The sequence below is a fragment of the Heliangelus exortis genome, chromosome 8, assembly GCF_036169615.1.
Source record: "Heliangelus exortis chromosome 8, bHelExo1.hap1, whole genome shotgun sequence".
NCBI lineage: Eukaryota > Metazoa > Chordata > Aves > Apodiformes > Trochilidae > Heliangelus > Heliangelus exortis.
The window spans coordinates 9,565,434-9,591,460 of record NC_092429.1 but is presented as its reverse complement, the minus strand read 5'-3'; the positions used below and the strand labels follow the sequence as shown (position 1 = coordinate 9,591,460).

General features: G+C 40.1%; 1 protein-coding gene across 5 annotated transcripts; it reads left to right on the top strand.

Annotated features, from left to right (window-relative positions):
• Positions 1-16: 16 nt before the first annotated feature.
• AKR1A1 (aldo-keto reductase family 1 member A1) lies at positions 17-25,845 on the top strand. 5 transcript variants are annotated; one of them, XM_071750278.1, is made up of 11 exons: positions 17-135; positions 352-513; positions 4,225-4,471; positions 7,430-7,525; positions 13,674-13,793; positions 15,473-15,624; positions 17,846-18,041; positions 18,653-18,852; positions 19,690-19,762; positions 20,699-20,785; positions 23,927-25,845. In XM_071750278.1, the coding sequence occupies exons 4-11, from the start codon at positions 7,436-7,438 to the stop codon at positions 23,990-23,992; spliced, it is 984 nt and encodes a 327-aa protein (XP_071606379.1). In that variant the 5' UTR covers positions 17-135; positions 352-513; positions 4,225-4,471; positions 7,430-7,435; the 3' UTR covers positions 23,993-25,845. The 5 variants fall into 5 exon arrangements, with proteins under 5 accessions (XP_071606379.1, XP_071606381.1, XP_071606380.1 ...); XM_071750276.1 differs by lacking the exons at positions 17-135; positions 352-513 and adding an exon at positions 5,920-6,095 and having other exon boundaries at positions 4,354-4,471; XM_071750280.1 differs by lacking the exons at positions 17-135; positions 4,225-4,471 and having other exon boundaries at positions 404-513.
• The last annotated feature ends 182 nt before the right edge of the window (positions 25,846-26,027 follow it).

The following is a 26,027-nucleotide window of genomic DNA, read 5'->3' as shown; positions in this document are numbered from 1 at the left end:
CGGGCGATAGTAGGGTGGTACAGCCTTATCTAAGCGGAGACGCTGCCCCGGAGTGCTGAAGGGAGCAAAATAATTTGAATAAATTGGTGATAGTTCTCCGGATTGTGTCCCGTGGAAACAGCCGGTGTCAGAGTTGTAAACAGTTAATGGGAAGATGTTTCAGGTGGCTTGTTGCAAGAATACATTATTTTTTTTTAGATGCCATAGCATAAGCTATAATTATTAGAAGGCATCAGAAGAAGAGGTGGGCAGGATTTTGAGGGAGATGTTTGAGGTGACCCGTGTGTCAGGGAGATGAGCGGGAGGTGTCCGTCGGTTTCACTATCAGTAAAATCAGACCTTGTCTCACAGCCCTGCGCGTTCACAGCACCGCACGGGCGTGGGGGTGAAGCTGCAGCCTCTGGCTCTGTGTTACCACCTGGCTCCTCAGCCCCGAGTTAATCCCTAAACCTCTCATTGATTCCTGCCCATCGATGGGAGGACTGATCCCAGACATGCAAGTCAGCAAAAGAGGTGAAAACTAAATTAAGTCTCACCTGAGTTTCAGAGGTAGGGTGGAAACTCTGGGAAGATTCAACATTAATTTCAGGGAGATTTCACTCACTCCCTGAGTAAAGCTCTTCTGCCTGAGTGAATCCTTTTAAACACTGTGTTTGGGATACAAGACTGAATTGAAAAAGTGTTGTGGTTTTTGAGGACCAAGCCCTGAATTTAAGTCTAAAAGTTTTATTAAACAGTTTATCCTAAAGGCATTAAAAGACATACCAATGACAAAATTGCTTGCTTGAATCAAAAGTGATGTGTTTACCAACTGATTTTTACTTGCCTGTTTTGCTGTTTACAGCTGTTTCTTATACTTGTTAAAACATGATTATAAATTGCAATGAGGAGAAAACCACATAGGGTTAAGAAATTTTAAATATTTATAATCTACCCATACCCAGGTGGTGATTCACCCAGGAGATGACTACTTTCAGTACCAGATTAAATTAATGCTTAAATAGTAGAAGCAAAATCACAGTTATATGTGTACGCTGAAAAAAAGCCCAACTACACTCCCCTTAATGCAAATATTGTATCTACTGCTGTTTCTGTCGCTACAGCTACACCATGATCAATCTTTTGCAGAAAGAAGATTGTTACTTTCTTAACATCAGTGTTGTGATGATAAAAAATTGAGGTCTATAAATTGAGACATATATATATATATATATATAACTATCAGCTCAGTGCATGAACCTGTGAACAGGTTAACCCCTGAAAGGTCGGGCAGTCCTAGTTAAAACCTCTAGAACAAGTCAGACTTACTGCAATTCTAGCATATTTACCAATGAACAAATCAGTAATGACTTTCTCATGGTTTCGGACACCTTTAATGTTTATATTAATTTCTCACACTTTCAGATGCATAACACACCCATTTAGCATTGCTATTGCAATGCAGCTTGTTCAGCTTTGTGCCTTAAGCACTGAATTCCCATACATATGTCCATATGTATGATTACTTTTTATTAATTTCTGAGCTAATCTTTCCAAACATCAGTTTCTGGAGGTTTTAGAATGATAAATTGTCAGGACCTCTCTTTCATCAGTGAGCAGGTAGGTTTCTGTAGCTTTTTTCAGTCTTTAGATGCCAAGATGCTACTTGGATATTTAAATACTTCTAATAAATAAATTTAAAAATTCTTCAAGAAAGAAGGAGCATGTTTACCCAAGTGGGTGCTGGATGATCAGTGTTCATACCTTGCTTCTCCACACTTTTGTTCTTCACACAGCGGATTAGTGGTGTATTTTTTTGCTAAAACAGCTGCCAGACAGGATCAGCTGGTACCTGATTAGCATAGAGCATCAAAGGCCCCAGTGTCAGCCTCTTTGCACTCATCCATAAAGCTATGGACACAAAAAGTAGTTTATGTATTAGCTAAGAGAAGCTGGCTGGCCCCATAGCATTGGAGCACCCAACTACTCAAAAATCTCCAAACTGGTAGCTGTGCCAGATTTACACGCATCCTTTTAATCACAGTGTCTCCCATATTCCCAGATAATGGGTCCCTCATGTGACAAAGAAAACCCTCACTGTGCATAAAAAAACAAGGCAAAGAAATAGGTCATATTTCACAGCACTACCACACCTTTGGGTTTTCATGCATTTTGCCAGAAGCGATTTTGATTATTTTATGTAAGTGTAATCAGGACTTCTAGATTAAGAGTAATTTAGTCAGAACAGTGATGTGAGCTGGGCTTAGGCAACGCCCTTTGAACAGGTACACATCAGTTCTACAGCTGAAGTCACCCATGCATGATGTGTAAAGCCAGCACACCAGGACATCATCACTCATGTTCTGTAGAGCTGATCTCTGCACATGCAGAAAGCCCACTGGATCTTGAATTTACTGTATGCACATGATACTGTATGCACAGGAAGAGTAAAATCCTTGGGGGATTTTAATGTAATACATGCAAAAAGTCAATTAAAAAGTCAATGACTGATATGTTCCCAAGCTGTGGGGCATTTATGCACAAGCAGCTGGTACATAATATTTTTAATGAAAACAATTAGGTATCATTAAATATACAATGTGTGTATTTGCTTTCCTTGTTTCGCTCAAGTTAAGACATTGATTCTAGGCCAAAATGTCTTTCATTACCTCCTCCTTCTTTTCATATATATTTTAATTATTAAATTTTATTACTGTGTATTTGGATGATCACTGTCTTTTGAAGGCAAAATGTTATAGTATTCCTTTTCTCTTTTTTAGTCCCTGTTACCTCACTGGAGGGTGAGGTTTGTTAAAGTTTTCATAGATGATATGAATATAATTCAAGCATCTTTTATTGCATTAAGCCTGTGGCTTTGCAAATGGATTTGGGATTGATGGGGTCTCATAAAACTATATCAAACCCAGCAGTGATTCCTGCCCCTTTATTCTTTCACTTTCTAGATTTTTTGTTTCCTGTAACTTTTAATTTTCTTGTCATCCTTACACTTTTTCCACTTTCCTGTATTTTGTAAAGACAGGCTGCATGACAGAAAAATCAGGTCATGTGGTTGCCCAAGAGATTAATTAACCTTAGTGCCTCTAAGCCTGACAAGCACTTCAGGTCAGAGCAGCAAGGAAAGAATGGGAAGCAGTTATCTTTATGGAAATAAACAACAGCCTCTTCAAAGCCCTGTTGTGTATATATCCGACCTTGTAGTGACATGAGGCAACCAGGTGCCACTAATTAGGCACAGGTGGGCTTAACACGAGGTCAAGCCCACTATCTGGCAATTAGTGGCACCTGGTTGCCTCATGTCACTATATGACCTGATCTTACTATTTTCAAATTCTGAATGTTTGTGAATTACTTATAGAAACAGAAGCCTGGACTAAAAGTACAAAAATGGTTATAATTTTATATAGTTGTGTTTAAGATGAAGTACGTGATCTGGTCTCAAATTACAGGCCAAAGTCTGCTTGTGTTAAAGGTTGTATCTTTGAGTACAACAGCAATATTGTACCTTCCCAGAAGTGCTCTGCTAAAATCAGTCTGCTTTCAGAATCTGCTTTTTGAATCTTACTTTCAATCTTCTTGCACAAATAAGGAAATGCACTCTTGTGCACCTGCAACAGAAGGAGCCTTCGTTGTCTAAGGAAATGCCTTTTCTTTCTCTTCATGCACCTTTTAGCACAAAAGCTAAAGCAAAAGTTGCTTTGGATTTTCCCTAGATTCCTATTATTTGGACCAGCAAATAAAGGTTGGAAAATTCTGTCTTCCTACCGGTAAAAATAGCCTAAAGAGGTCAAGACAAACAGGAGACAAAGACACTTTTATGTAAATGCTCACACCTCCTATGCTCTTTGTTAGGTTTGCGTACTGCAGTTTCCCTCTCTGTGGAGCAGTTTATCAGATTCACCACTGCAGGAATGGGCTGGGGAAGGGACGAGGCTGAGCTGTTTGAACTTCCTGATGGGAACCGAACCTAGAGCAAGACAAAAATAAAAACGGGCGAACTCGAGGGATGTCTGGAGCAGGTCTGTGCTGGGGGCGGTAGCAGCCGGGGCTGCGGGACATCCTGCACCCCGAGGGTCACGCATACAAAAGCCCCGGCACAGTGAGGACACACGCACCGTGGCCAACTCCTCCAGGCCCTGCGGAACCTCTCATTGCTGGGGTTTGAAATTATTTTATGTATTTATTTTTTAATTTTATTTCCTTCCCCTCCGTCCCGCGCTGTTTCAGCCGTCAGGGGCTCTGGGCACAGTCCCACCGAGGAGTGCTGCGGGATGACCCGACTGGTGGTGCAGGACTGAACCTTGGACTCGACGATCTTAGAGATCTTTGCCCACCTTAACGATTCTATCACCATCACAGAACCGGAGCCGCCTGAACCGGGCCGGTCAGCAGCTCCCAGCCGGAAGCGGAAGCGCCAGGCGGTATAAGCGGGCGGGAGCGGTCCGAAGGGCGGTTCGGGTTCGGCGGTGTGTGGGTGAGTGAGGGAGGGAGGGAGGGAGCGATGGAGCGGGGCTGCCGAGGGTTGCGGGGCCGTCGGGTCGGCTTATCGCCTGCCACCTGGGCAGCCTCGATAAGGGTTCGGTGGGCGCCTCCGGAGGAGGCGGGGAGAGTCGCTCGGTTCTGGGACTTCCGCTTTTTCCATATGTACCGATTTGCATATCTGTGCATGTTAATTTAATGTAAATTTATGTGTGTTTATCTGATGGGTAACTCCTCGCTGTGGATTAATAAGGAGCTGTAGCTGTGGGTTGATGCTGTAGTTTATACTTTTCTGGTCGATAATGCATCCTCTCAGCCAGCCGGCTTCCACCCCCTCTGAATTACTCGAGTTTCAGCTCTTTTATGTGTGTTGCCCTAGGTGGGTATTGCTAAGCAAAACCACACCTTGCTTGTCCGGAATTATTTTCCTCCTATGTTTATTTTTGTCTTTACCTTTCTCAAAAGGCTTCCAGCTTTTTAATGAACCAAATAATGAAGGCTGGCCTGCACTGTCATTCTTTTACACCTCCTTATTAGAGGAATAGTCTGAGTGGAAAGTATTAATTGGTGTCTTGTCTTCCAGCACTTCTACTTCTGGCATCTTTCCCTTCTGCCAGAGGCTGTGGTTCTGCTCTCTCTCCAATGTTAATGTACAACAGTGTTACGTGAAGCAAGATGGTTCTTAGCAAGTGTGCTGTTATTGATTATAAAATGCTGGTTATTGATTAAATGTGTACCTTGTCTTCTGTGCTGAAGTGTTGCATTTAAGATGATTGTGTAACATGGTTGTGTCATACTTGTGTTATAGGCCAATGTAGATCAAAAAGTCTTAAGTCTTTAGTTGTGTGGTGTAAGTAGGTACCTTTATACCTACTTGCATGTAGCTGACTACAGAATTGCCATGTAGCTTCAGAATAGGAGACTTGTCACTGTCATCCTTCCTTCTCTGGTTTCTCACACCAAAACACAGTTGTGCAGCCACAGTTTGGTTCACTGATGATAGCGTTCAGCACAACCATCTGGAGGTAACACACCTCAGTGCAAATTCAGAACCATTAGTTTGTGTTTAATTGCTGTTTTGTACCAGGAGGTGCTGGTCTGTTGCAATCCCAAGAAGAATGGGACTCACACAAGTATCGTTGTAAATGCTGTTTCTTTGAGCTCGCCCTGTAAAGGAAAGGGATAGTGTTGATAATCTCAAATCCTTCAGGTGCTTGGTGCCCTGAGTTACACAGGTTTGAACAGACCTCCAATCCGTGTACAGCATGCTGTGCAGTCCCTGTCTGTGGAAAGGTTTACCCTGTTTCAGTCCCTTGAGTTATTAGGGATTCTTTTGCAAGAAAACAACTCTGTTCATCATTTGTGCTGTCAAACAGAACGGATGCTCACATGAGAACATCAGCTTTCTAGATAAAAGCAAGGACACGGATGCTGTAATTGCAGATATCCAGTAGGAGCTGCCTGCAGGCTCCCCTGTGACAATTCCCTGCTGAGCTTATCCTGCAGCCATGGGATGTGCATCCCACAGCACAGCCCTGAAGGCCATGCTGCGTGTGACAAGGCTGGATCTACTCAGGGGAATGTGGATCAGCAGCTCCTTGGTGTGCAGTAGCCATCAGGTCAGGAACACTCCAGCTTCTCCATCTCTTTGTAAAACAAGAATGCTGTTTGGTGTCTTCTATAAATCTACAAAACTATGGCTTGAAAAGCTAAGCAAGAAATTGAAAACACCAACTTTGTGTGAATGCATCCATCAGCTGGGGCTTAATTATCTGAGGAAAATGATAGTACAGAGAAGGCAGAGGTATTTGGGGATAATACACTGTGTGAATGCTCTGCTTTGAAAACATCCATTCCTTCCACATAGTTTGCCATTCAGCCAGCACTGCATGATTCCACCCTTGGTTTGGCTTGGTTTGTTTTTAAACAAATAACATTAATGAGGTTGGACACAGCTGAACTTGGGAAGTAACTTCCCCAGCTTCTGCTGAAATCAGCTAATCAGCTTTGGAACTCATCCTGAATGTGGTTTCTTTTTAACTGTTTGACCAGAAACATAGATTGTGATTGGAACCCACCTCCTTTTTTATTAAAAGTTTTGCTACTGTGAACAGATTGCTTTTTGCAGCAGCTATAAAGCCAGCAGTAGGTAATGGAAGATCTTGCTGGTGGTGTTTTTTCCTAGTGTCCCCTTTTGAAAGTGTCTCCATTTTGTCCTCTCTATTGCTCCAGATGTCATATCAGAGAGGGTTTTTTAGGCTTTTTTTTTTTTTTTTTTTCTTTTAAAACATGTTCTCATTTGGTAGCATTTGTCTGCTGCGGGTATATATTTTTTTTATGGGGTGTCTTCATAAATGCCTTTACCACTCACTTCTAATAAAAACCCTGCCTGTATCAGGTATTCAAACCAACACCATCTGTTTCTGACAAAATGTGTTTCTTCCCAGCTTCATCAGTAATAAAAGCCTGGTTCCTGAGCCAGCTGGTAATGAATTGGTAAAAGAGAGACTTAGTACTGAAGTCCTATGGAATTACTGTACAATAAGGGCAGATGAACATCTCTTGGTCCCTCCTGCCTCATCATACTTACTGCTGATTAAAAACAAAAAAAAGGTTTCAGCTGAGCTTCTTTATTAATTATTCTATTGCAGGATGTTGCTTTTGAACTCTGAGGAGTCTTAAACCATTGTGAAGTTTAAGAATGTGTGAAGGAGAAGGGAATAAGAAGGAAGACCTGAAGAAGGCTCCTTTTCTAATCTCTCCAGAGTAGATATTATTCTCCTTTATACCAGTAAAAACTAAAGAACATATTTAATCTTTATTCTAGCATCATGAGGACTTATATGGTTTTCTTTCTTTCTTTTTTTATTTCTTTTATTCTTTTTCTAAAGAAGAGGTAAATTGTTGCCACTTATTGAATTGCTGCAAAGCTCAGTTTATTTTTGTTCTGTAGGCAAAAATGTCTCCAGCATGTGATTTCGTTGCACTCCACACCGGGCAGAAGATGCCTCTCATAGGACTGGGAACTTGGAAAAGTGAACGTGGCCAAGTAAGTAGAGAACAATATGATATTGTGCTCTCAACTAGTATTTGTGGGTTTTGCCCCTTTTTTGAAGATACTTGATCTATAGTTTTAGCCTTGGGTCCACTGAAGTCAGAGGAATTTGTGTTTGCCTGACTAAGGCCTCAAGGTACAAAAGCAGCAGCAGATCCCTTAAGACTTGTTACTTTAACCCATGTCTCAGGCAGTGTTGCTCTGGGAGATGAATCCAGAAAGAGACCAATGAGTGGGGTGAGACAAGAAAAATGCTGCAGCTGTAATATGGTGCCTGCCTCTTCCCCTGGTAAATCCTCAGGCTGTCAGTGTGACCAGCTGTCCCTCTGGCTTGGGCTGATGACTCAGCTGAAAGCATTATTTTGGGAGGCAGGAACTCCAGTTGTTCTTGTATTAAGTCCTGTTCCAGTGGCCAGGATATGTTTAGCAAAGAACAACTTGCCTGGGTCATCCTGCTTTTAGACTGAGACAACTAATGTGTCATTAGACATTCAGTCTGTTTCTAAATACAATGAATTTCCAAACACTACATTTGGAAACAATGCTGTATGTTACTACAGATTGTCTGTGGGAATGTTTGCATGCCATGGAGTGTGCCTCCTATTGTAATACTTCTTCCCCTTGTCTGTCTTTTCCTTTCTGTTTCATTTAGTTAAAAGATAAATTCTTGGGGGAAGAGATTGCACATACTGCTGTGAAAGGCAAGTTCCATTGCTTGGTGGAATTCTTAGCTGGTATTGTTGTTTATAATGCCTTTTAGATTACATGAACCATTGCATGTTTGCAGTAATATTGTAGATCTTGCTGCTACTCTTGCATTAACTTAGTGATATTTTTTGGAGTACAACAGATGATGCTGTGCTTGTGACAGAGAGAAAGTTAAAACCTTTCTCAAGATACTGCACTGTTCTCTTTTGTCAGCTAAAAGAAAAGGTGGGAAATGAGCTATAAAAATTAAACCTATTCAGAGCCATTTTATTGTTGCTCTCCCTGTCCAAACAACTGTCAGGACAGTGGATCTGTTGGGAATAGCAGCAGTGATAATGTGGGTGGAAGCTGACTTGGTGAGAGCTCAGTCAACCTCTTAAATGAGGACAAGGATGAATGTTCAGCTGTGTCACTTAAAACATCAGCTGACAGCTGAATTAAGTTTATTAACATGCAGAAACTTAATGGATAAATTTCTGTGCACCCAAAGCAGTTTGTGCATTGTGCTAAAACAAATGCCTGAAGATAAACAAAATATGAATGTGTTGTTTATTTTGTGCACCAACAGTTCTGAGGAAAGTGCAGTTTTATAAAACAATTTGAAAAGATCCTGCTTGTGGGTAGTTTAAGCCCAACTCAGATAGATTTTGCCATAGTAAGCAGAGCTTCAAGCAGCTGAACCTCTTATGGGATCCAGAGATCTTCCCTGGGGTCCCTTGGAAATCAATGGGAGTCACTTCTGTGAAATATGGTCTTTGAAGTCTCATTCATAGAATGTGTTAAATAGAATAGAATCTCATTAATAGAATGTGATCTAGAAGATGCAGTAAAAATGAACAGTTACAGAAGGTACTGCTATTCCTTTCCTATGGAACAAATACATGCATATTTGTCCCTCTTGAAAGCTTTTTGCATTGTTTGCATTTTTTTAAATGGAGATTTATCAAATTCAGAAGCATACCAGCAATTTGGCAGTGTCTCCAAATGATTTACCCTTAAAAGGACACGATGTAGTTCAGAGAGAATATTTGTGAATTAAAGACTAAGGGCCAAAATCCTTGACAAGTAGAAGATGGAAAAATCTATCATATTTAATCCATTTTTTTCCCAGGCAGTAGCTATTTATTGAAAGCTGCTTTGTGCAAGGGCTGCATTAGAAGCAAGAGTGGAAGCAGATGGCTTTTAGATTTTTTTTTTTTTCAGGTAAATATTTTGCAGATTGTAATTATTTTCCTTGCCAAGCTGCTTTTCAGTCATGGCTTGACTCTTGATTAATTTTTAAAATATTATTGTTACTATTCCTGATCCTGAACGAGCTTTGTCCTTGTAGCCAGATCTTAGCAGTCCAGTACAAAGCAGCCATAGTTTCCTGACGGTAAGAATAGTTGGGAGAAAATTACTGAATCTAAGTTCTTGTTGGAAGAGTAACCTAAAATAATGTGATAACTTCTGTCTTACATGATCAAATGCTGGAAGAGAAATTTGTTTTACATGTTACCATAGGAACATGATGGAGGGCTATTGAACAGGAGGAAACACAGAACAGAAGCTTGTTCACTGGCAGCATGAATGAGTTCAAAGAGAAGTCTGTTCAGACAGGTGTATCAATAATATGATGGGTTTGTGGTTTTCTTTTTGTAGTATTGGAGCTTGATTATCTGTAATCCTTTAATGCTTTGTTCTCTTCTCTCATTTGATCATTGCTTTCAACCTGGAGGATTGATCCCTACTAGGTGAACAGTCTCACCTGCTGAGGCAGAGGCTGATTCTGTGGGGAAGAGAAATGTGGGGCTGAGGGAAGTTTGTTGTTCTATGAGAACCCTCAGGCAAGCTGAAGAGGAAATGTGTACCTTAGAAAACCAGTCAGACTGGGGACTGAGTGTCTTGTGACACAATTGCAACTGTGGAGGACACTGTTTAGTCCTTGAGAAGTTTGTTAGACAATCTAGAGAATCCATTTTTTCATATAAAAAAATTTAAACTGCTACAGATTGAAGAAGTTAAATTCCATGTCTGAAGCACAGGAAACAAAAGTCTTCACTTCAGGCCATGTCAGCTCCATATTAGCATTACTTGTGTGGTGGTCTGAGTTCCTTTTCAGAAAAATCTTAGTACAGTATGTAGAAACTGTGATACAGCTGTCATGTTTCTGTCATACTGCATCTGAATATCATGTGGATGGACAATCTGGGTTTTTTTTCACCTATTTCCTGTCAGCAAATGTACTGCTAAAATATTACAACATTGCAGGAAGCTATGCAGGCTGTCAGAGCCTTTTCTTTCCAAGGATTATTGCACTGGAACTGTTAGAGTGAAAGCCTCTCTGTAATGGGTTGGGGCTGTGCAGAAGAGGCTCCCTTGTCACTTGAACTCTGTTGCTTGGATTTATAAAGATGGCCTGGTAGTTTTTCATCTTGTGATGGGCTAATTGAAATACTCAATTGTATATATATTGGATAGTAATGGATATTGTAGTGAGTTGGGACTTAACAGATTCTTTTTATGAGTCTGCCACATTGTTGGCAATATCTTGTTCTGCTGTCTTAAAAATTGAAATAGGGTGGTCAGGAAGGCCAAGTCGTTTGCTGGGGTGTATAAATGTGAGTGTACTTCCTAGGACTTCACTATACAGTAAGAGAAAATAAGGCTTCAGCTGCAATACTGTGTCTATTTTGGGGCAAAATACTTCAAGAAAAGCATGAACCAGGTGATGAGACAGCAGCAACAGTGGGGCAAAGTCTGGGAAAGGTGAATTGAGATGAAAGGTGGAAGCCTTTAAAGTTAAGTGGTCAAGAGAGGTTTGAGGGGAAGCATGCTGACGCTTTCCAAGTGTGCAAAAAGCTCTCACAAAGAGAAAGCTTTTGATTTCATGTCTGAAGGTGTGACATCAGGGCTGTCTTGGTCAGACATTTTAAAGGCTTTGAACATACAGATACCTAAGCATTGGAGTAGACTGCCTGTCACAAGGAGGGTTTTGACAAAAGTGTGTAGGAGTGGTTTAGACTTAGTTGGCCCTGCTCTGGGCCATGAGGATGGACTAGATTATGTCTTGAGATTCTGTCAGAGCTACTTGCTATTGGTATATGGCACTGGGTTGGTGATTCACACTTAAGATGTGACTCGATTTCCCCAATGCAAAATGAACTCAGCAGTTGCTCCTCGCACAGCAGTATTGGCAGGCTTAACTAAAGAACACATGGGAAGTTTGAAGGAGCCTATAGCAATTATTAATTCACAGCATCAAATATCCAGAAGCATATGAACCTCCATATTTTTTTTTCTCTCTCCCCTCCCTGTCACCTCTCTCACTTCAGAAATGCATGTACCTGTCTGAATGTAATCTCAAAAATAAAGTATTCTTCTCTTCTTAGGTTTACATCTGTCTGTTATTCTCCTCTCCCCCTTCTGAAATGCTTTTTTGCACATTTTCTCAGGGTTATTTTTCTTTTGCATGGAACAGGAGCTCTCAGTTCACATTGGAATGCCTTAGGCTGTATTTGTTTACACAAATACAAATCCAAACCTTGTTTAAATCACCAGGCTCTGTTTTCCAGTGCTAGAAATTTATCAAAATACTGATACAGAAATATGGCCTTAGCAGAGATGTGTTTTTAGTGTCTTACCCCTAGCTTTATACATGTAGTGCCTGCTCTCCTGTTATGGCAAAATTTGTGTCTGTCTATTAAAAAGATACAGTATCCTGATAGACAAAAAAAGGGTATCAGTACAGGCAAAGCACAATTGCTTTTCCTTCTGCCTCTGTCCCACAACTCTCACCTTGGAAGTTGAATATTGAGTCTTAAAATGTTTCAGTTGATTTCAGAATTACTGGCACCCTGACTTTGTAGTGACCTTCTGAGGAATGTCTTTGTCAAAGTGAAAGGAGGACTGTAAATATCATACTGCTAGAGAAAGGAAGAGCTTACTTCACTGCTGTTATAGAAGTGCTTTGTCATTCTGGCTAAGGGAAACTGGTCAGTGTTTCAATTTTCTTCTCAAAATGCTAAAGAATGCAGTCAGAATACCCTGTGTCTGCCTTCACTGCAATCCTTAATAAGAAAAATTAAATAAAATCCAACGACAGATCTTTTTCTCATCTGATCCCCTCCTCTCTTGTTGCAGCATCTGAAAGCAGCTCTCCAATGTCTTTAATTGGAGGTAATGATTTTGTCAGTTTTAAAATTAAAAAGGCTGGTACTTTGATTAAAGAAATCAAATCTAGCCCTTGTAGACACATTTTTTAATCTCTTGACAAGAGATACAATCTTTATAAATACATCAGGGCCCTATTGCATCAACTCTTTTACGCACAATAATTTACTGTCTCCCACGGTCTTAAGATACATGGAAAAGAACAATGTGTAGAAATCACTATACAGATAAGACACTTAGTGTAGCACTTGAAATGGGCAGATGTGAAAGAGAATATGTGCTTACTGTCTGCTGGAAGTTAGATAAAATAGATTTCACTCACTACTTGGTAAAGGGAGATGATGACTACACTGAAATATGTAGTAATAAATATTGGTTCTTGCATAATCATTTATTAATCTTTAGTCAAAAGCTGTTGAAGACACTTCAAAAAGATGTCATTCTGTGTTTCTTTGGTTTCTAGATTTGCTACATTTTGGAGGTCCAAATGTGAATATATTTTCTGGGTGTACTTCATTAGAGCTTTAAAAAGCAAATAGGGATTCAAAGTATAGTGCCTTGATTCCCAGCCATTCTGGCTTGTGTGTAACAACATGGAGTGAGGGATGTGTTGCTGTTGGCAGCACCTTCATTGTCAGAACTGGAAAGCAAAATGCAAAGTTGTGAGCTTCATCAGGAGATTCTGAGCAGGCCATAGGTTAATATTCAGAAGTACAGTGACTTTCTTTGTTGTACAGTTGGCAAGAATGAGAAATGAAGGGAAAATGCGCCATAAAATAATATGTGGGATGTGACACTTGGAACTGAAGTGTGAGCAGAATTTACAAATCTGTAAATTCTGGAGTTAGAAACCAGGTTCTTCCTTTACTGAGACAGAGGAGATATATTACAGGTTATCACTGGTCTTTTAGCTCAAGAAGGTTGCCTTCCTAAGCCATGATTTCTCTGAAAACTGTTTCTTAAAGCTCATATTTAAGGAAAGCATGGCAACTGTAGTTTAAGAATGAACCCTTTTTCCATCTGCTGAGTTCTTGCATGCTTGGCTTGTGTGCATGGTCCATTTTCTTGTTACTCTGGGAGTGTCTACTAGCAATAAACTTTTCACTCCCAAAGGCTGTGCCAGAGGACTGTGCTCTGCTGCCTGTGAATCTCATGGCTGAGATTCACAGATATGTCTGAACTTTGGGGTATTCCTCACTAAATTCCCCACACTTTAAAATTTTTCCCCTGCAGTGCTGTCCTTTTCCACTGATTGCATTGTCTAATCTGTTCCTGGTTTCAGGTGAAAGAAGCAGTGAAATATGCCCTAAGTGTGGGTTACCGCAGCATCGATTGCGCAGCAGCTTACTCCAACGAAGCAGAGATTGGGGAGGCTTTCCAGGAATGCCTTGGGACCAGCAAGGTAAAAGCACAAGAATCCCTGTCCTGACTGTGTCTTGTATCAACATTTGCAACTGTGACCTGAAAGTAGACTGTAAAGTTAACGTTTGTGGCTTTTCCTCCCAGTCTATCTCAGTTATTTGTTATTAATCAGGTGGAGGTGTGAAAGAGCCTCCTCTCATAAGCATCCTGGCTGTCAGGAGGAGAACAGATTGTCAGGAATATTCACAGGGAAGCTACAGAAATTTTTTTTTTTCCTGCCTTCCCCTTTCCTCCTCAAAAAGTACCCTCATTTGGGAGTAAAAAAAATGAAGATAGCCAGAATAAGTAGTTACAGTGTAAAATATTTGTGGTGATTTATATGCAAAGTTACTCTGGTTTGCCAGTCTGGAATAGCATGAAGTGGTGGGAAGCCACAGCAAATCCAGTGACTGGGGTTTCTTTTGTTATATGCAAAATATGAGTGAATAGATATGTACTTTGTTTTTTTAAGTGATTGCATCTGAAGGGTTTGGTAACATGACTCTAGGGCCTACACCTGAGAATCTGTGACCTAAATATAATATAATGTAATGTGACAGACAATTCTATGGATGACCCTAAATGGAGTCCTAAGTTCATCCTCTTGCTCTTGTAGGCCCCAGGGGCCAGAAGGATTACCTGTACAGCCTCAGAGCCCATGGAAAAGAGAGTTCTTATGTTCCTGCCTTCCTGCTGCTCTTGCCTTGGCTTTAGGGCAATCTCTATATTATGTGATTAATTATGTTATGTGTGAGAGAGGCTGTTTTCAGCTTGCCCCAGGGATTCCCAGCTACTAGTACAAGGAAGCACAGGGTTCTCTTACTCAGTTCATATTAGCTATCTAAATTAAAACAAGACTTTTCAAAACATCTTTCTCTTTGAACACAACAGCCATGTGTGAAACACAGAATAACTGAATGGTTGGAGGAGAGAGACTAAGGAATTAATCTGTGCAGTGCCTCCAAAGTGTAGGCTTGAGTGAAATTTGGTCATACACCAGACCATGAGAAGGGCCCCCGATGGTGTTCTGTGCTTCAGCTTGCCAAATATGATCTTCCATTTGCAGTTTATACTTCCTAGTTAACCAGTTCTCTATTTGTTTCATTTCTGTCTCTTACCCTTCCAATACAGGGTACAGGGCACTTGGTTCTTAGTGTGTTCCTTCCATGACCTGGAAACTCAAATGCAGAGGTTTGAAAAAACAACTTCTGTTTATTTCCCCACGCTCTTTCCATGTGAAGCACTATTGGTTTATAGTATATGAAGAGTATATTAAGTTAGGTGGTTGTGCCTAGAATGTGTTAAATGTAAAACAGGAATTACAAATTAATAAATTGAGTAATCTTTCTCTTGGTCACATCCCACTTAGTAGTAGCTTTAACCTTTAAACTGGAAAGTATGGAAAATTTTATGTGGAGGGGATTGTTTTGTTTTTCAAAATTCTATTGGGTAAAGTATTTGGTATACTTTAGGACTTGCCAGTGTGTGTATTTCTTTCACTCTTTTGGAAGCTTTAATTTGTGGGGTCCATGTGTTACCTTTTTTAAAAAAAAAAGACAACAAAAAACAACCAGCCAACATTTTAAATTGTTCTTTTTGTTTTAAAGCTAGTTGGTGAATTGCTGCATTTACCTTTCTGAGCTTATTCCAGTAAATTATGCTCTCCATTCTTTCATAAAGGTTATTAAAAGGGAGGACCTGTTTGTAACATCAAAGCTCTGGAACACCAAACACCACCCAGAAGATGTAGAGCCAGCATTAAGGAAAACATTGGGAGATCTGAAACTGGATTACCTGGACCTGTACCTCATACACTGGCCTCATGCCTTTGAGTAAGTTCTACATGGAAAGGGCATAAAATGTAGAAACCCCAGATTTACATAAGTGACAGGTGTTACAACCTGAGGGCCTTCTTTCTGAACTGTGAATTTCTTCCTGTGTATCCTGCCTGCAAGATGTTTTTCAGCATGGCTCACAGTGTAGTCCTATGGACTGTCACATAGATACTCTTTTCTACCCACAACCCCTCCACTTCCTCGTATTTGGGCCATTCATTCACAGAAACAATCATTGAAATTTCATTCTTTGAATTTCATTCTATACTAGCTGAAAATTTGGCTTGCTGTGAAGTAAAAATCTTTGCGTTTAAAATATATAAAAGTTTAAAATAGCAGAGTGTCTTCATCTAGGCACTGGGGACGTGTGGCAGCTATTCTTGGTTCTACCATTGACCTACGTGGTAACCTTGAATAGATACTGAAAGTGCTTTGTGTCTTAGTTTTACTTATCTGTGAAATGAGAATTATGTGCTGTAAAAGTGACACTAATTGCAGTAATTCTGTGATTTGAGGAAATAAGACTTTTCCAGTAAGTGCTAAATGTTCTTATCCTATAACCCTCTCAGAAGCAGTTCCTTGCTTTATTTTCTTGTAAATGTGGAAACATTTTTCCCCCTACAAACAATAAAAAGGTGGGGGAGAATAAGTCTTCTGACTGGATGTGTGCAACGAAGACCTCAATTAACATGGGAAACCCCTCAGTCTGACAGGGCTTCTGTTTTGTAAATTTGAGATGACTTTTTTCCCCTTCAAATCATAAACTGAATTTTGCAAATCATGCAACAGTAATGATAAGAGGAAAGACATATTATAAATATATATCCCTCAGCATAATAGAATGAGGAAGTGTTTTCAAGTAGAGCTGGTTTGGCAGAAGAACTTCTGTTAAAAATTCCCCCTCTTGTGAAATAAGTTTGTCTTCCTGTTGATTGGAAACCCCCCCCCCCAAACAAAACTTAACAACAAACCAAACAAACCAAAAACCAAACATTGAAATTGCTTTGATAATAACTCATAACACAAATAATGATGCATGTTTAGATATTGCCAGTATTTAAATTTGCTGGGTGCTGTGGAAACTGTTGACAAAACCAACATTCTGTTACAGCAGTGCCATGTTTTCTCATTGGAAGCTGTTTTCTCTCTAGTTTTTCATTAGCTCTCCTTCAACTATGGTTATCCATATAGTTATCTGCATGGTTATCCATAATGTCTCTATTCCTTCAGGAAGCTAAGCAAGTGAATGTTATTTACACAGAAGTTAAAACAGACTTCCAAATGACACAGTACCTCTAGGATTTGAAAATTAATCTCTCACTTAGTATATTACTCTTGACGTATGAAGTTGCTTTTCTGAGTTGGGAGCTCATAAGGCTTTGAGTTATTTTTGGTTCTGGATTTATCAATGACATGAACAAGAACCATCTCCCCTTGTCCCCAGCTGCTGCCATTTCTCACACTGTTCACTCCTTAAGCAGAGCTGGGTAAGGCTCCAAGATCTGAGCTAGCAGTGTCCTGCAGTGATTATGAACCAGGGCTTTTCCAGTGGGATTTGTGGCACCCCTCTATGTGTAGACTGCCCAGAGACCAGTCATAACCCTTTGGCACCGTGGTGGTGTTCTGTTGGTTTTGTTTAAATTTTTTTTCTAACTGCATTAGTATGGCTAACTGGAAATGTACCTGTCTTACAGTCAACATCCACATATTAAGACCTCTGTGACAATTGTATCAAGTGCTGATGCTGCTGCAGAATCCAGAGGGAGTTGGAAAAAAGTGTACTTTGAATCCAGTCTCTCCTAGGTTGCTCTTAAACCCTTTGGTAGTAGTTCCAGACAGATTATGAAGAATATCCTCCCTAAAAAACAAAGCTGAGAAACCAGAACCACCCTCTGAGCTGCTGCTCTCTAAATGAGCTGCTTTGCTAGGGTCAAAGTGTGCCAAGATCTACTGCTATGTATACAGTGGCTACCAGTTCTGTGTAGGCATTTCTGTATAGGTAAAGAGTTTGAAGTATTGTATAACAAGTTTATATAGAAAAGACTGAAATAATTTCTTAAAGGTTAATTCAGCATAATGGAATTGAACAAATCCACTCTACCCTCCAAACTGTGGATAAGCTTTTGAGAATAGTTTGAGGAAAGTTTCTTTTAGTGAAGAACTAATATAATATAAATAATGTGGTACATGCACTTACACTTGACCTTTGATGCTGTAGACGAGGAGACAATCTTTTCCCAAAGAATCCTGATAACACCATGCGTTATGATTACACTGATTACAAGGATACCTGGAAGGCTATGGAGAAGCTGGTAGAAAAAGGTCTTGTGAAGGCCATTGGGCTGTCAAACTTCAACAGTCGTCAGATTGATGATGTGCTAAGTGTGGCTACTGTCAAACCAGCTGTGCTCCAGGTAAGATGAGTAAAGGAGAGGATGAATATCCTTCCTGTTTGTCAATAAGACTGAAGAATTTGCAAACCTACACAATATGTTTAGTACAAGGGGTGCAGCTTCTTATGTACAGGGAAGAGTATAGACAGTTCTGCACTAGTAAGGACACAGAGGTGGTCTTTCCAGACAGATAATTTGTTGGAGGGGAGGCCTATATCCATATTCTGTGGCTGTTTATGCCTGCTTAATTCAACAAGTCTGTGGGGAACAATTCATTCTATAAGAAAAAAAAAATTAAATGAGGGAGTAACTTGAATTCCTTCAATAGAGAGCTTCTTTGCTCATTGGATGTTCTGTTTGGTACATGAGGAAGATCCATCACTCTAAACCTAAGTGATCTGTTCTTCTTTTCCTGTAAACTTAGCCTACCTGACATTTTTTCATTCTTCTATTTGTAAGTCATCCTCAAAGATAACATACTTAACTTAAACCTTATCCTTGTAAGGTTTTCCACAATCTGGCACTGACCTCCTGTGGTATGTTTTGTTCTGCTGTACTTTTCATTTCCCATCTGTTTAGAGTTTTTTGTTGGTATCTGTTTTCTAGCTACTCACTGTGGATCATTTTAACAGATTGAATGCCATCCTTACCTAGCTCAGAATGAGCTGATAGCTCACTGCCAGAAACGAGGACTTGTTGTCACTGCCTACAGTCCCCTGGGCTCTCCAGATCGCATGTGGAAACACCCAGATGAGCCTGTGCTTCTAGAAGAACCTGGGATCAAAAAACTGGCAGAAAAATACAGCAAGTCACCTGCACAGATCATCCTCAGGTACACAACAGTTGTGAGAGAGGGTGGCATTTGGGACCCAGCCTTAAATGAGGCAAAACATGCAAGTTAGAAGGAATCTTCCTAAAGTGTGTGTTCTCCATCAGCAGGGAGTTAAAATCACAGGGAGTGCCAGAAGCAAAACCCATTTGGTGCTTGTTTTACAGAATTGGTAGAGTTGGTCCTGGCTTAGGGCAGATGAATAGACTAGATCAGAGGGGTCCATTCAGGGTCTGGATCTATGCCTGGAACAGTTCACTGTTTTCTGCAGCAGGACGGTGAAGGCAGTGTACAACACCAGAATGCTGCCTACTGAATTTGCCTGTGGTCAGTGGGTCAGGCTTTTTAAAAAAGTTTGTTTATTTATTGTTATTTTTTTATGGCTTTGTATCTATCAATATCACTAGCACAGTCTTAGCAGCAAGTTAACTTGCCAGCTGAACATGTTTGAGACTTGGTGCTCAAGCTACTAGACAGGCACTTGAAGGATCTGGGTTTTCTTCTAGTTCCTTGGTGTAGCAGTCTTGTTAGAACTTGTGTAAAATGCTCAAATACATTTTTCTGACTATTTCTTTGATTTCTGTCTTAAAGCATCTGAAACTAGTTTGCTGCTTCAAAGGCAGGAACATCTTCCCCTCAGTTATTAGTCCAGTAGCTATTGTTTGAGCTTAGAAATGCTAGGTCCTAATATAGTTCAGTGCTCTGTCAGCTCTCTCCTGAGTATTTTTCTATCACATAGAAACATAAATGACATCTCTTATGCCAGAGATTATGATTCAACCAAAATAAATATTGTCATTCTTGGGCTGCAGGCACAGAAAATCTCTCTTCTCTTAATAGATGGCAAGTGCAGCGTAAAGTGGTTGCCATTCCCAAGAGTGTCACTCCTGCTCGCATTCAGCAGAATCTCCAGGTAAGTTTAAATGGCAGGAAAGAGCTTCAGCAGTGCCCTTCCATGTCACTAATGTACTGTCCTACCAATGCAGGGCAAGAAGCTGAGGGGCTTGGTTCACAGTTGTTTGTCAATACATGCAGATGCTTAGAATGGAGGGTGAAGATTTTTAGGAAAACAAACCTCACGTTTTAAGCGGTTCAGTGTGTGAGTGCTTGCATTTGTGCACGTGCACAGTCTTGTTACCAGAAGGTAAAGAATGTACTTTGTAGAAACCTTGAAAAATCTTTACTGATGTTTATCTGAGGTACAAACTTACTGAACAAGGGGGTCTTCTAATGATGTTCAGTGTTTCTTTCTTGCAAACAGTAGTTGCTCTACCCTGCAGGTAGAGCTGCTGACTATTTTTTGCAACAATATCTCATGATGCTGAAGGAATAAGTGTGGTTCATTTCTGCTCTGCAGTAGGGATGGCTCACTTTAGACATTGTTTGAAAAATCTGACATCAAATAATCTTGAAGGAGATCTCCAAATAACCTCCTGTGATCTTGTTTTTAAGCCCTTAATCACATGAATTGTCTTGTTACATACTTGGTTTTAAGTTAGGATTTGTTTCTGTAACTGTTAACTCCCATTAAAACAAATTCTGCCATGTGGCATGCAGTTAGAAATATCAATGAGTTCCAGTAAACTCTGCAGTTCTCGAGGTTTAGAGCTGTGTGGGAACAGAATATTGAATATACAGCACTTCCTTGGAGAAACAGTCCCACTGCTTTTTGTCTTTGTGGAAGAGTATTATGCAGTATCAGTGTAGGCTTAGAGCTGGCAAGTGTATGTAGACTTCACAGTTTTGTTTTGGTCTTTGTTATAAAATTACTTTAAATGCAACTAATGGTAACCTACAGTTATTGAATAAAACCTGTAGCTATTTCATATTGAAATGCTTTTGTTCTCAGGTGTTTGATTTCAGCCTCACAGAAGAAGAGATGAGCCACATTGGAAGCCTGAATAAAAACTGGCGTTACATTGTGCCGATGATTACGGTAAATTTCTTGTTTCTAACAGTTGTCATCACCTGCATGTGTCCACAGCTTGGCTTTTTTGTAGTTTTCTTTCCTTTACTGCCCCCATCAGAACTACTTACTCATAAGAACACTATCTGTTCAGGCTACCTGAGAGGAAAGGGTTTTTCAAAAGCTGGGCACACAAAAAGGTAGCTTTTAGAGAACTTGTCTCCTCTGTTCTGGCAACTCATGGTGCTCTGGAGTTCTCATGACTTTACCTGTCTATGGCCCTCTATCTCATCTTACTTTATCTTGCAAAACTCCTGCTGATCTGTTCTGAAGTACATGCAGGCTAAAGGCCACGCCACGTTTTGCTGTCTCCTGGTTTTATCATGTTCCTCACTTCTTGTTGTCCTGCTTCTGACTGCACAGCAGAGAGCAGCATTCCCAGATGTGCCACTAACATGTGGCAACTGAAGTGACTTCCCCTTCTCTGTCATGCAGTGCACTGCACAGCCACAGTACAGCTCTGCAAATCTGGAAGCTGTCAAGCACACCCTTGGCTCTCCAGCAGTTGGTCTGCCTGTAAATTCTTTAATAAAATAATGTGGCTACTGGCTATAAGAATTCTTTAGAGAAAGCTTTTCTCTGGGATTTTTAAGTGAAGTTTTTAAAAATGTTTGAGAGTATATCAGGGACTATTCTGGGTTAGAAAAGTGAAGCTGTAAATGATTATCAAGGGTAGATACTTGTTACAGCTTTCACTGTTTGTCACAGTGGGGCTTACCAGAGCTTCAAGGCCATGTTTTAACTGTGGGGTTGTTTCAGTTATGTGTGCATAAATATAAACCTCTGCCTCTCTGCAGCCAAAAGAATCTTTGGACTCCTGATCTATAAACACATCCACCACACTGCCTGTTCATCTCTGTGAATGTGGTAATGACAAGCACACCTGCTGCTGGCAGTGTTTCTTTCAAGTGTTTTGCTATTTAGGCTGCAAACAAAGTAGTTTTGTTGGTGAAGCTAAAAAATACATTAGAATGTAGCCTGATGTGGATGAGTTGGGGCTAATTCATGTGCTTTTGTTACCTGGGAGACCTGATCAGATCACAGTGATTCACAAAAGAGATGAAATACAGTTGCTAGCCCATACAGCTAGAAAAAAGGGTAGATGTGATGCAGCTGGGCTTCAAAGATATTGCCATATTGTCAGATAACAAGAGAGGAAGAAGCAATATGAGGAGAATTAAAACTCAACTCTGAAGCTCTAAGATCTCTGTAGAACCTTTTGTCTCCTGCCCATCCCTTCTGGGCTTATCAGAAAAAATTTTCATCAACTGTGAATTAAAATTCATGTCTAACCTCCCATGCCTTGCTCTGTGAATCTAATTCCCAGTGTCTGGATTTCAAAGTGTGGCAGAGATTGGAGCTCCTATTGTAATGACAAGACAGTTTTTCCTTGCTTTACTTTGTTGATCTATAACCATGAGTTCTTACAGTTGTGCCACGTTTTTCCACATTGTTTTTTTGTTTAAGCTGAAGAAGTTACATTATATGTAGGCAATTTAAGTTGCTTTATACTTTAGCACTTCATTACCTGGATAGAAGTTATAAATTACCTAGCACTAGCCCGAAATCCAAACTTTTGGAAATGCATAATTGGCAAAAGAATATAATTAAGTGAAACTGGAATGTCTAGAAAGCCAGGAGAGGAGGAGTGATGGTGTTGCACACATGATGATCTGTCTATTTTTGGTAGTTAGCTACTGTTGACTTGCAATGTGTTCACTGTAGACTTTTTTTATCTCCCCTTCCTTCTCTTAAATTCCTGGGGTAAGCTGGGATCAGCTGTGTGAAACATTGCTTCTGGCAACTCCTATCTTTGGCTGCTGCTAACAAGAATGCTTCCCTGAGGAGCTCTTCTGTGTAGTGCAATGTGCAGGGAGAAGAAACTGGGGGGAAGAATGATGAATATGAATTCTAGGAACATGAGGAATATGTGGGCTCTCTGGAGACCATGAGGAAACCTGAACATCCTGTGATACTTCTGTCCACAGCTTAAAGGATTGCCTTCCTCTAACAGCTTATTTTCAGCTTTATTTTATTTTAATCTGAGCATCAGTCAAACATTAAACTGACATTTTCTGCTCTGTAGTGCCCCCGTGTGACTAACCTGGCACTTCAGTAGTGATGGTAAACAATTAATTACTAGGGATTTGAGTTGCTTTGAAGTGCAGGTGTTATACTGACAGCTAACAGAGACTTGTTAGTGGATACTTGGTTTGAAAGTATCAGCTGTGATTCCCTCTGCCTCCATAACATTACATTTATATGTATAAAAATTAATGATTTCTCCATCATAACTTTTATTCAGTCATTAGTCACTTAGTATAAATTTTAGCTGAATTATTCTAGTCTGTTACCCAGGGAGGTGTGTGTGTAACTGCCAGTGCTGCACCCAAATCTCTCCAGACATTACAGATGAGGATCAAGGTTTTATCTCAGCTCCTTGGAGGTTTGGGATCTTGTATTTCTAGTTGCATTAAGTCCATTGCAACTTGTGCATCTGAATGCTTAGAGGTGGGATGTAGGAACTGAGGCCATGTCTGCTTTTATGCCAGTCTGAGCTTTTGTTAAATTATCTCTGAAAATCAGTGTCAGCATTCCCATTTCACAGCCATGGAAATGTTCTTAAACAAGAAGTGCTATGAAGGAGTTTGTTGACACTATTAATGCTTTAGTGTATGGCCTTCCACAAGTTATTCCATGTTTCATCCTATCCACCTGTAAAACTGACAGCCCAGCAACTCTATCATGGGAACATGGGTAAAAGCTCTGACTTGTATGAAGTGTTTTGAAGTGTGCATGTTACAACTCTTACTTAATAATGGCTACAAGGCAAAAGACTTTTAACTATTCTTAATCTAATTCTTCAAGCCTCAGCAGCTAGAAGAAACTCTTGCTGTAGGCTACAGAAAGCTCTCTCCTTTTTAAAATTTTTTGTATTTAATTTTCTTTCAAGAAGTCCTAAGACAACTCAGAGGTAGAGGGAACAGCTCGTGTTTAAGCTCAAAGAGATGCTCCCAGATGTTTGAGATATTAGGATTTAGAATTCCAAACCATGCAGGGTTTAAGAATGGATTTTTATCTTTCTGACATGAATCTCTGTTTCCTTCACAGGTGAATGGAAAACCAGTACCAAGAGATGCTGGACACCCCCATTACCCCTTCAATGACCCCTATTAACTGCTAGATATGTGTTACTCTAAACACGCTCCTCTGCATGCCCTTCCACAAAATAATTGTTGCCACAATTTGTCAAAAAATCTTGCCAAATAAAATCTTCCTTCCTGGGTAGGTTTACTTACAATGTACTGCTTCTAGTTGACCTCCTTTCTGGAGGTTCTGTAGCTTCCATCTCAAAATTTGATTTATTACAATGCAAGATGGCTCCTAGAAGCATCAAATCTTTCATGGATTAGATAAAGACTGGAGGAGCCTAAGTTCCAAACACATCATTATCAGGTTAGGGCAATGCTTTGTTTACTGCCTGTGAAACAGTTTGAAAGTGTTTTAAGACTAAACTCCTCAGCCACCAACTTTGATAATATTATCCATACTTTATATACAGGGAATAGAGTGAAATGTGCTACAGCTGCACTGTATCTGTAAACCATTAATTAAAACCCTAATAACCAGCCATGCCCAGTGCTTTGTAGTACCTGTGGGACTCTTAAAATTCTTATTTTCTTCTTTGTTTAATTTGTCTGTAGATTTGAGGAGAATTAAATCCATACCCTGAAGCAGGCTTTTGGGGCAGTCTTCTCTGTTGCTTGTCTTGTGGACCAGGCACAAACACTTTAAGATCATTTTAGAAATTCTTGTAGGAAAACATCCTCTTCCCATAAAGTTGTCCTGTGCCTCTTTACCAAAAATGTTCAGCTTGAGTTCTGGAAGGTCACAGGTTCCTGGCTATCCAGGAGTTAAGGACCTCTTAGAGGGTACCTTTTGTTTTATTGTTGCATTTTTCACTGGTGCCTGGGGTAATGCCTGGGAGAACTGGGCCTGTCTCCTGTCTACACACTGTGCCAGCAATTTGCCTTTTTGTGCCTCTTTTTTCCCACTGATATCTCTAACTCCCTGGCAGGCACCACTTTTTTGAGTCAGCACTCAGGAAAGTGTGTTTGAAGGACTGGAATGCTGGCTATAACAATGGTTTTATTTTGTTTAGGTCTCAATGTAATCTGAGTACAAAGGGCATGAAGTGTTTAGTACCTACCACTGCTCTGATGGTGGTACCTTCTGTGGCCTTAGCAATATTAACACTTTATTTTGGTTTTCTCTAGCTGTCATATAGGATTAATGCTCACTTACCTTGGTGCAGACAGGGTGGCAAGGCTGAGTTTCTGAAAGGCCTCTGAGAATTAAAGCAACACTTTCAGATCTGTTGATGCAGTTCAGACAGTCATAGGCACGACTCCTCACTTGCTGCTGGATAAAGAAGATTTAACTGGCTATAAAGAACATTTATCTTTCCCACAGCAGTAACAAATACAGAATTGAACAATAATCCTTTGTATTCTAATAGTTAAATTTGAAGAATTTTAGATTATTTTAGCTTTTATAACCTCATTTACAGCAAGCCTATAGTAAAACTACATACTCATCTCAAGCATAATGCCTCCTCAAGCATTTCCTGCCCTGGGCCTCTCAGCCTGCAGCTGAACTGGAACAAACCTGTTTATCAATTTTTGTAATCATTATGTAAAATGTAAAGAATTTCTGTTCCTCGGTAAAATGTTTCCTAATTCCTGCTGAATTTACCTCAGTGGAGAAAGCCATTACAGGTCAGCTAGGATTCTTTACGAGGCTGGATGTTTTCTTCTAAGGGAAATGAAATCCTTTGATTCTTTTAGTATTCTAATCAAACACAGGTGACTTTGAATGCAATTCTTACTTCAAGTCAGAAGGGAAGCAATTTTAGTTTGAAAGTGCTATGTAGAACGTTAACAGCAGTCACCCTGCCAGGAAAAATGGCTTTTGTTGCATGTATTTCCACTTGCTTGTTTGCATGTCTTCAATAAATACTGTTCTGTGTACGAGTGAGACTTTTTTCGCCCCTGTACTGCCAGGCCCCAATTATTTTATTTTTTTCTGGTTTCTTTTCTGATCAAGAGTAAGATCAAGCAGACAGAATTCCTAAGAAAATCAGATTCAGTATTTCTAAGAAGCCTGCAATTCGGAGCTCAGTTGCTGCATGGAGTGAACAGAGCTCAGCTGA

Excerpts from the sequence above, each read along its gene's own strand:
- AKR1A1 (XM_071750276.1), top strand. The coding sequence starts at position 5,985 with ATGGGATGTGCATCCCACAGCACAGCCCTGAAGGCCATGCTGCGTGTG. Across the intron at positions 7,526-13,673 it reads GGAAAAGTGAACGTGGCCAA|GTGAAAGAAGCAGTGAAATA; the intron begins GTAAGTAGAGAA and ends TCCTGGTTTCAG. Across the intron at positions 20,786-23,926 it reads ACATTGTGCCGATGATTACG|GTGAATGGAAAACCAGTACC; the intron begins GTAAATTTCTTG and ends TTTCCTTCACAG.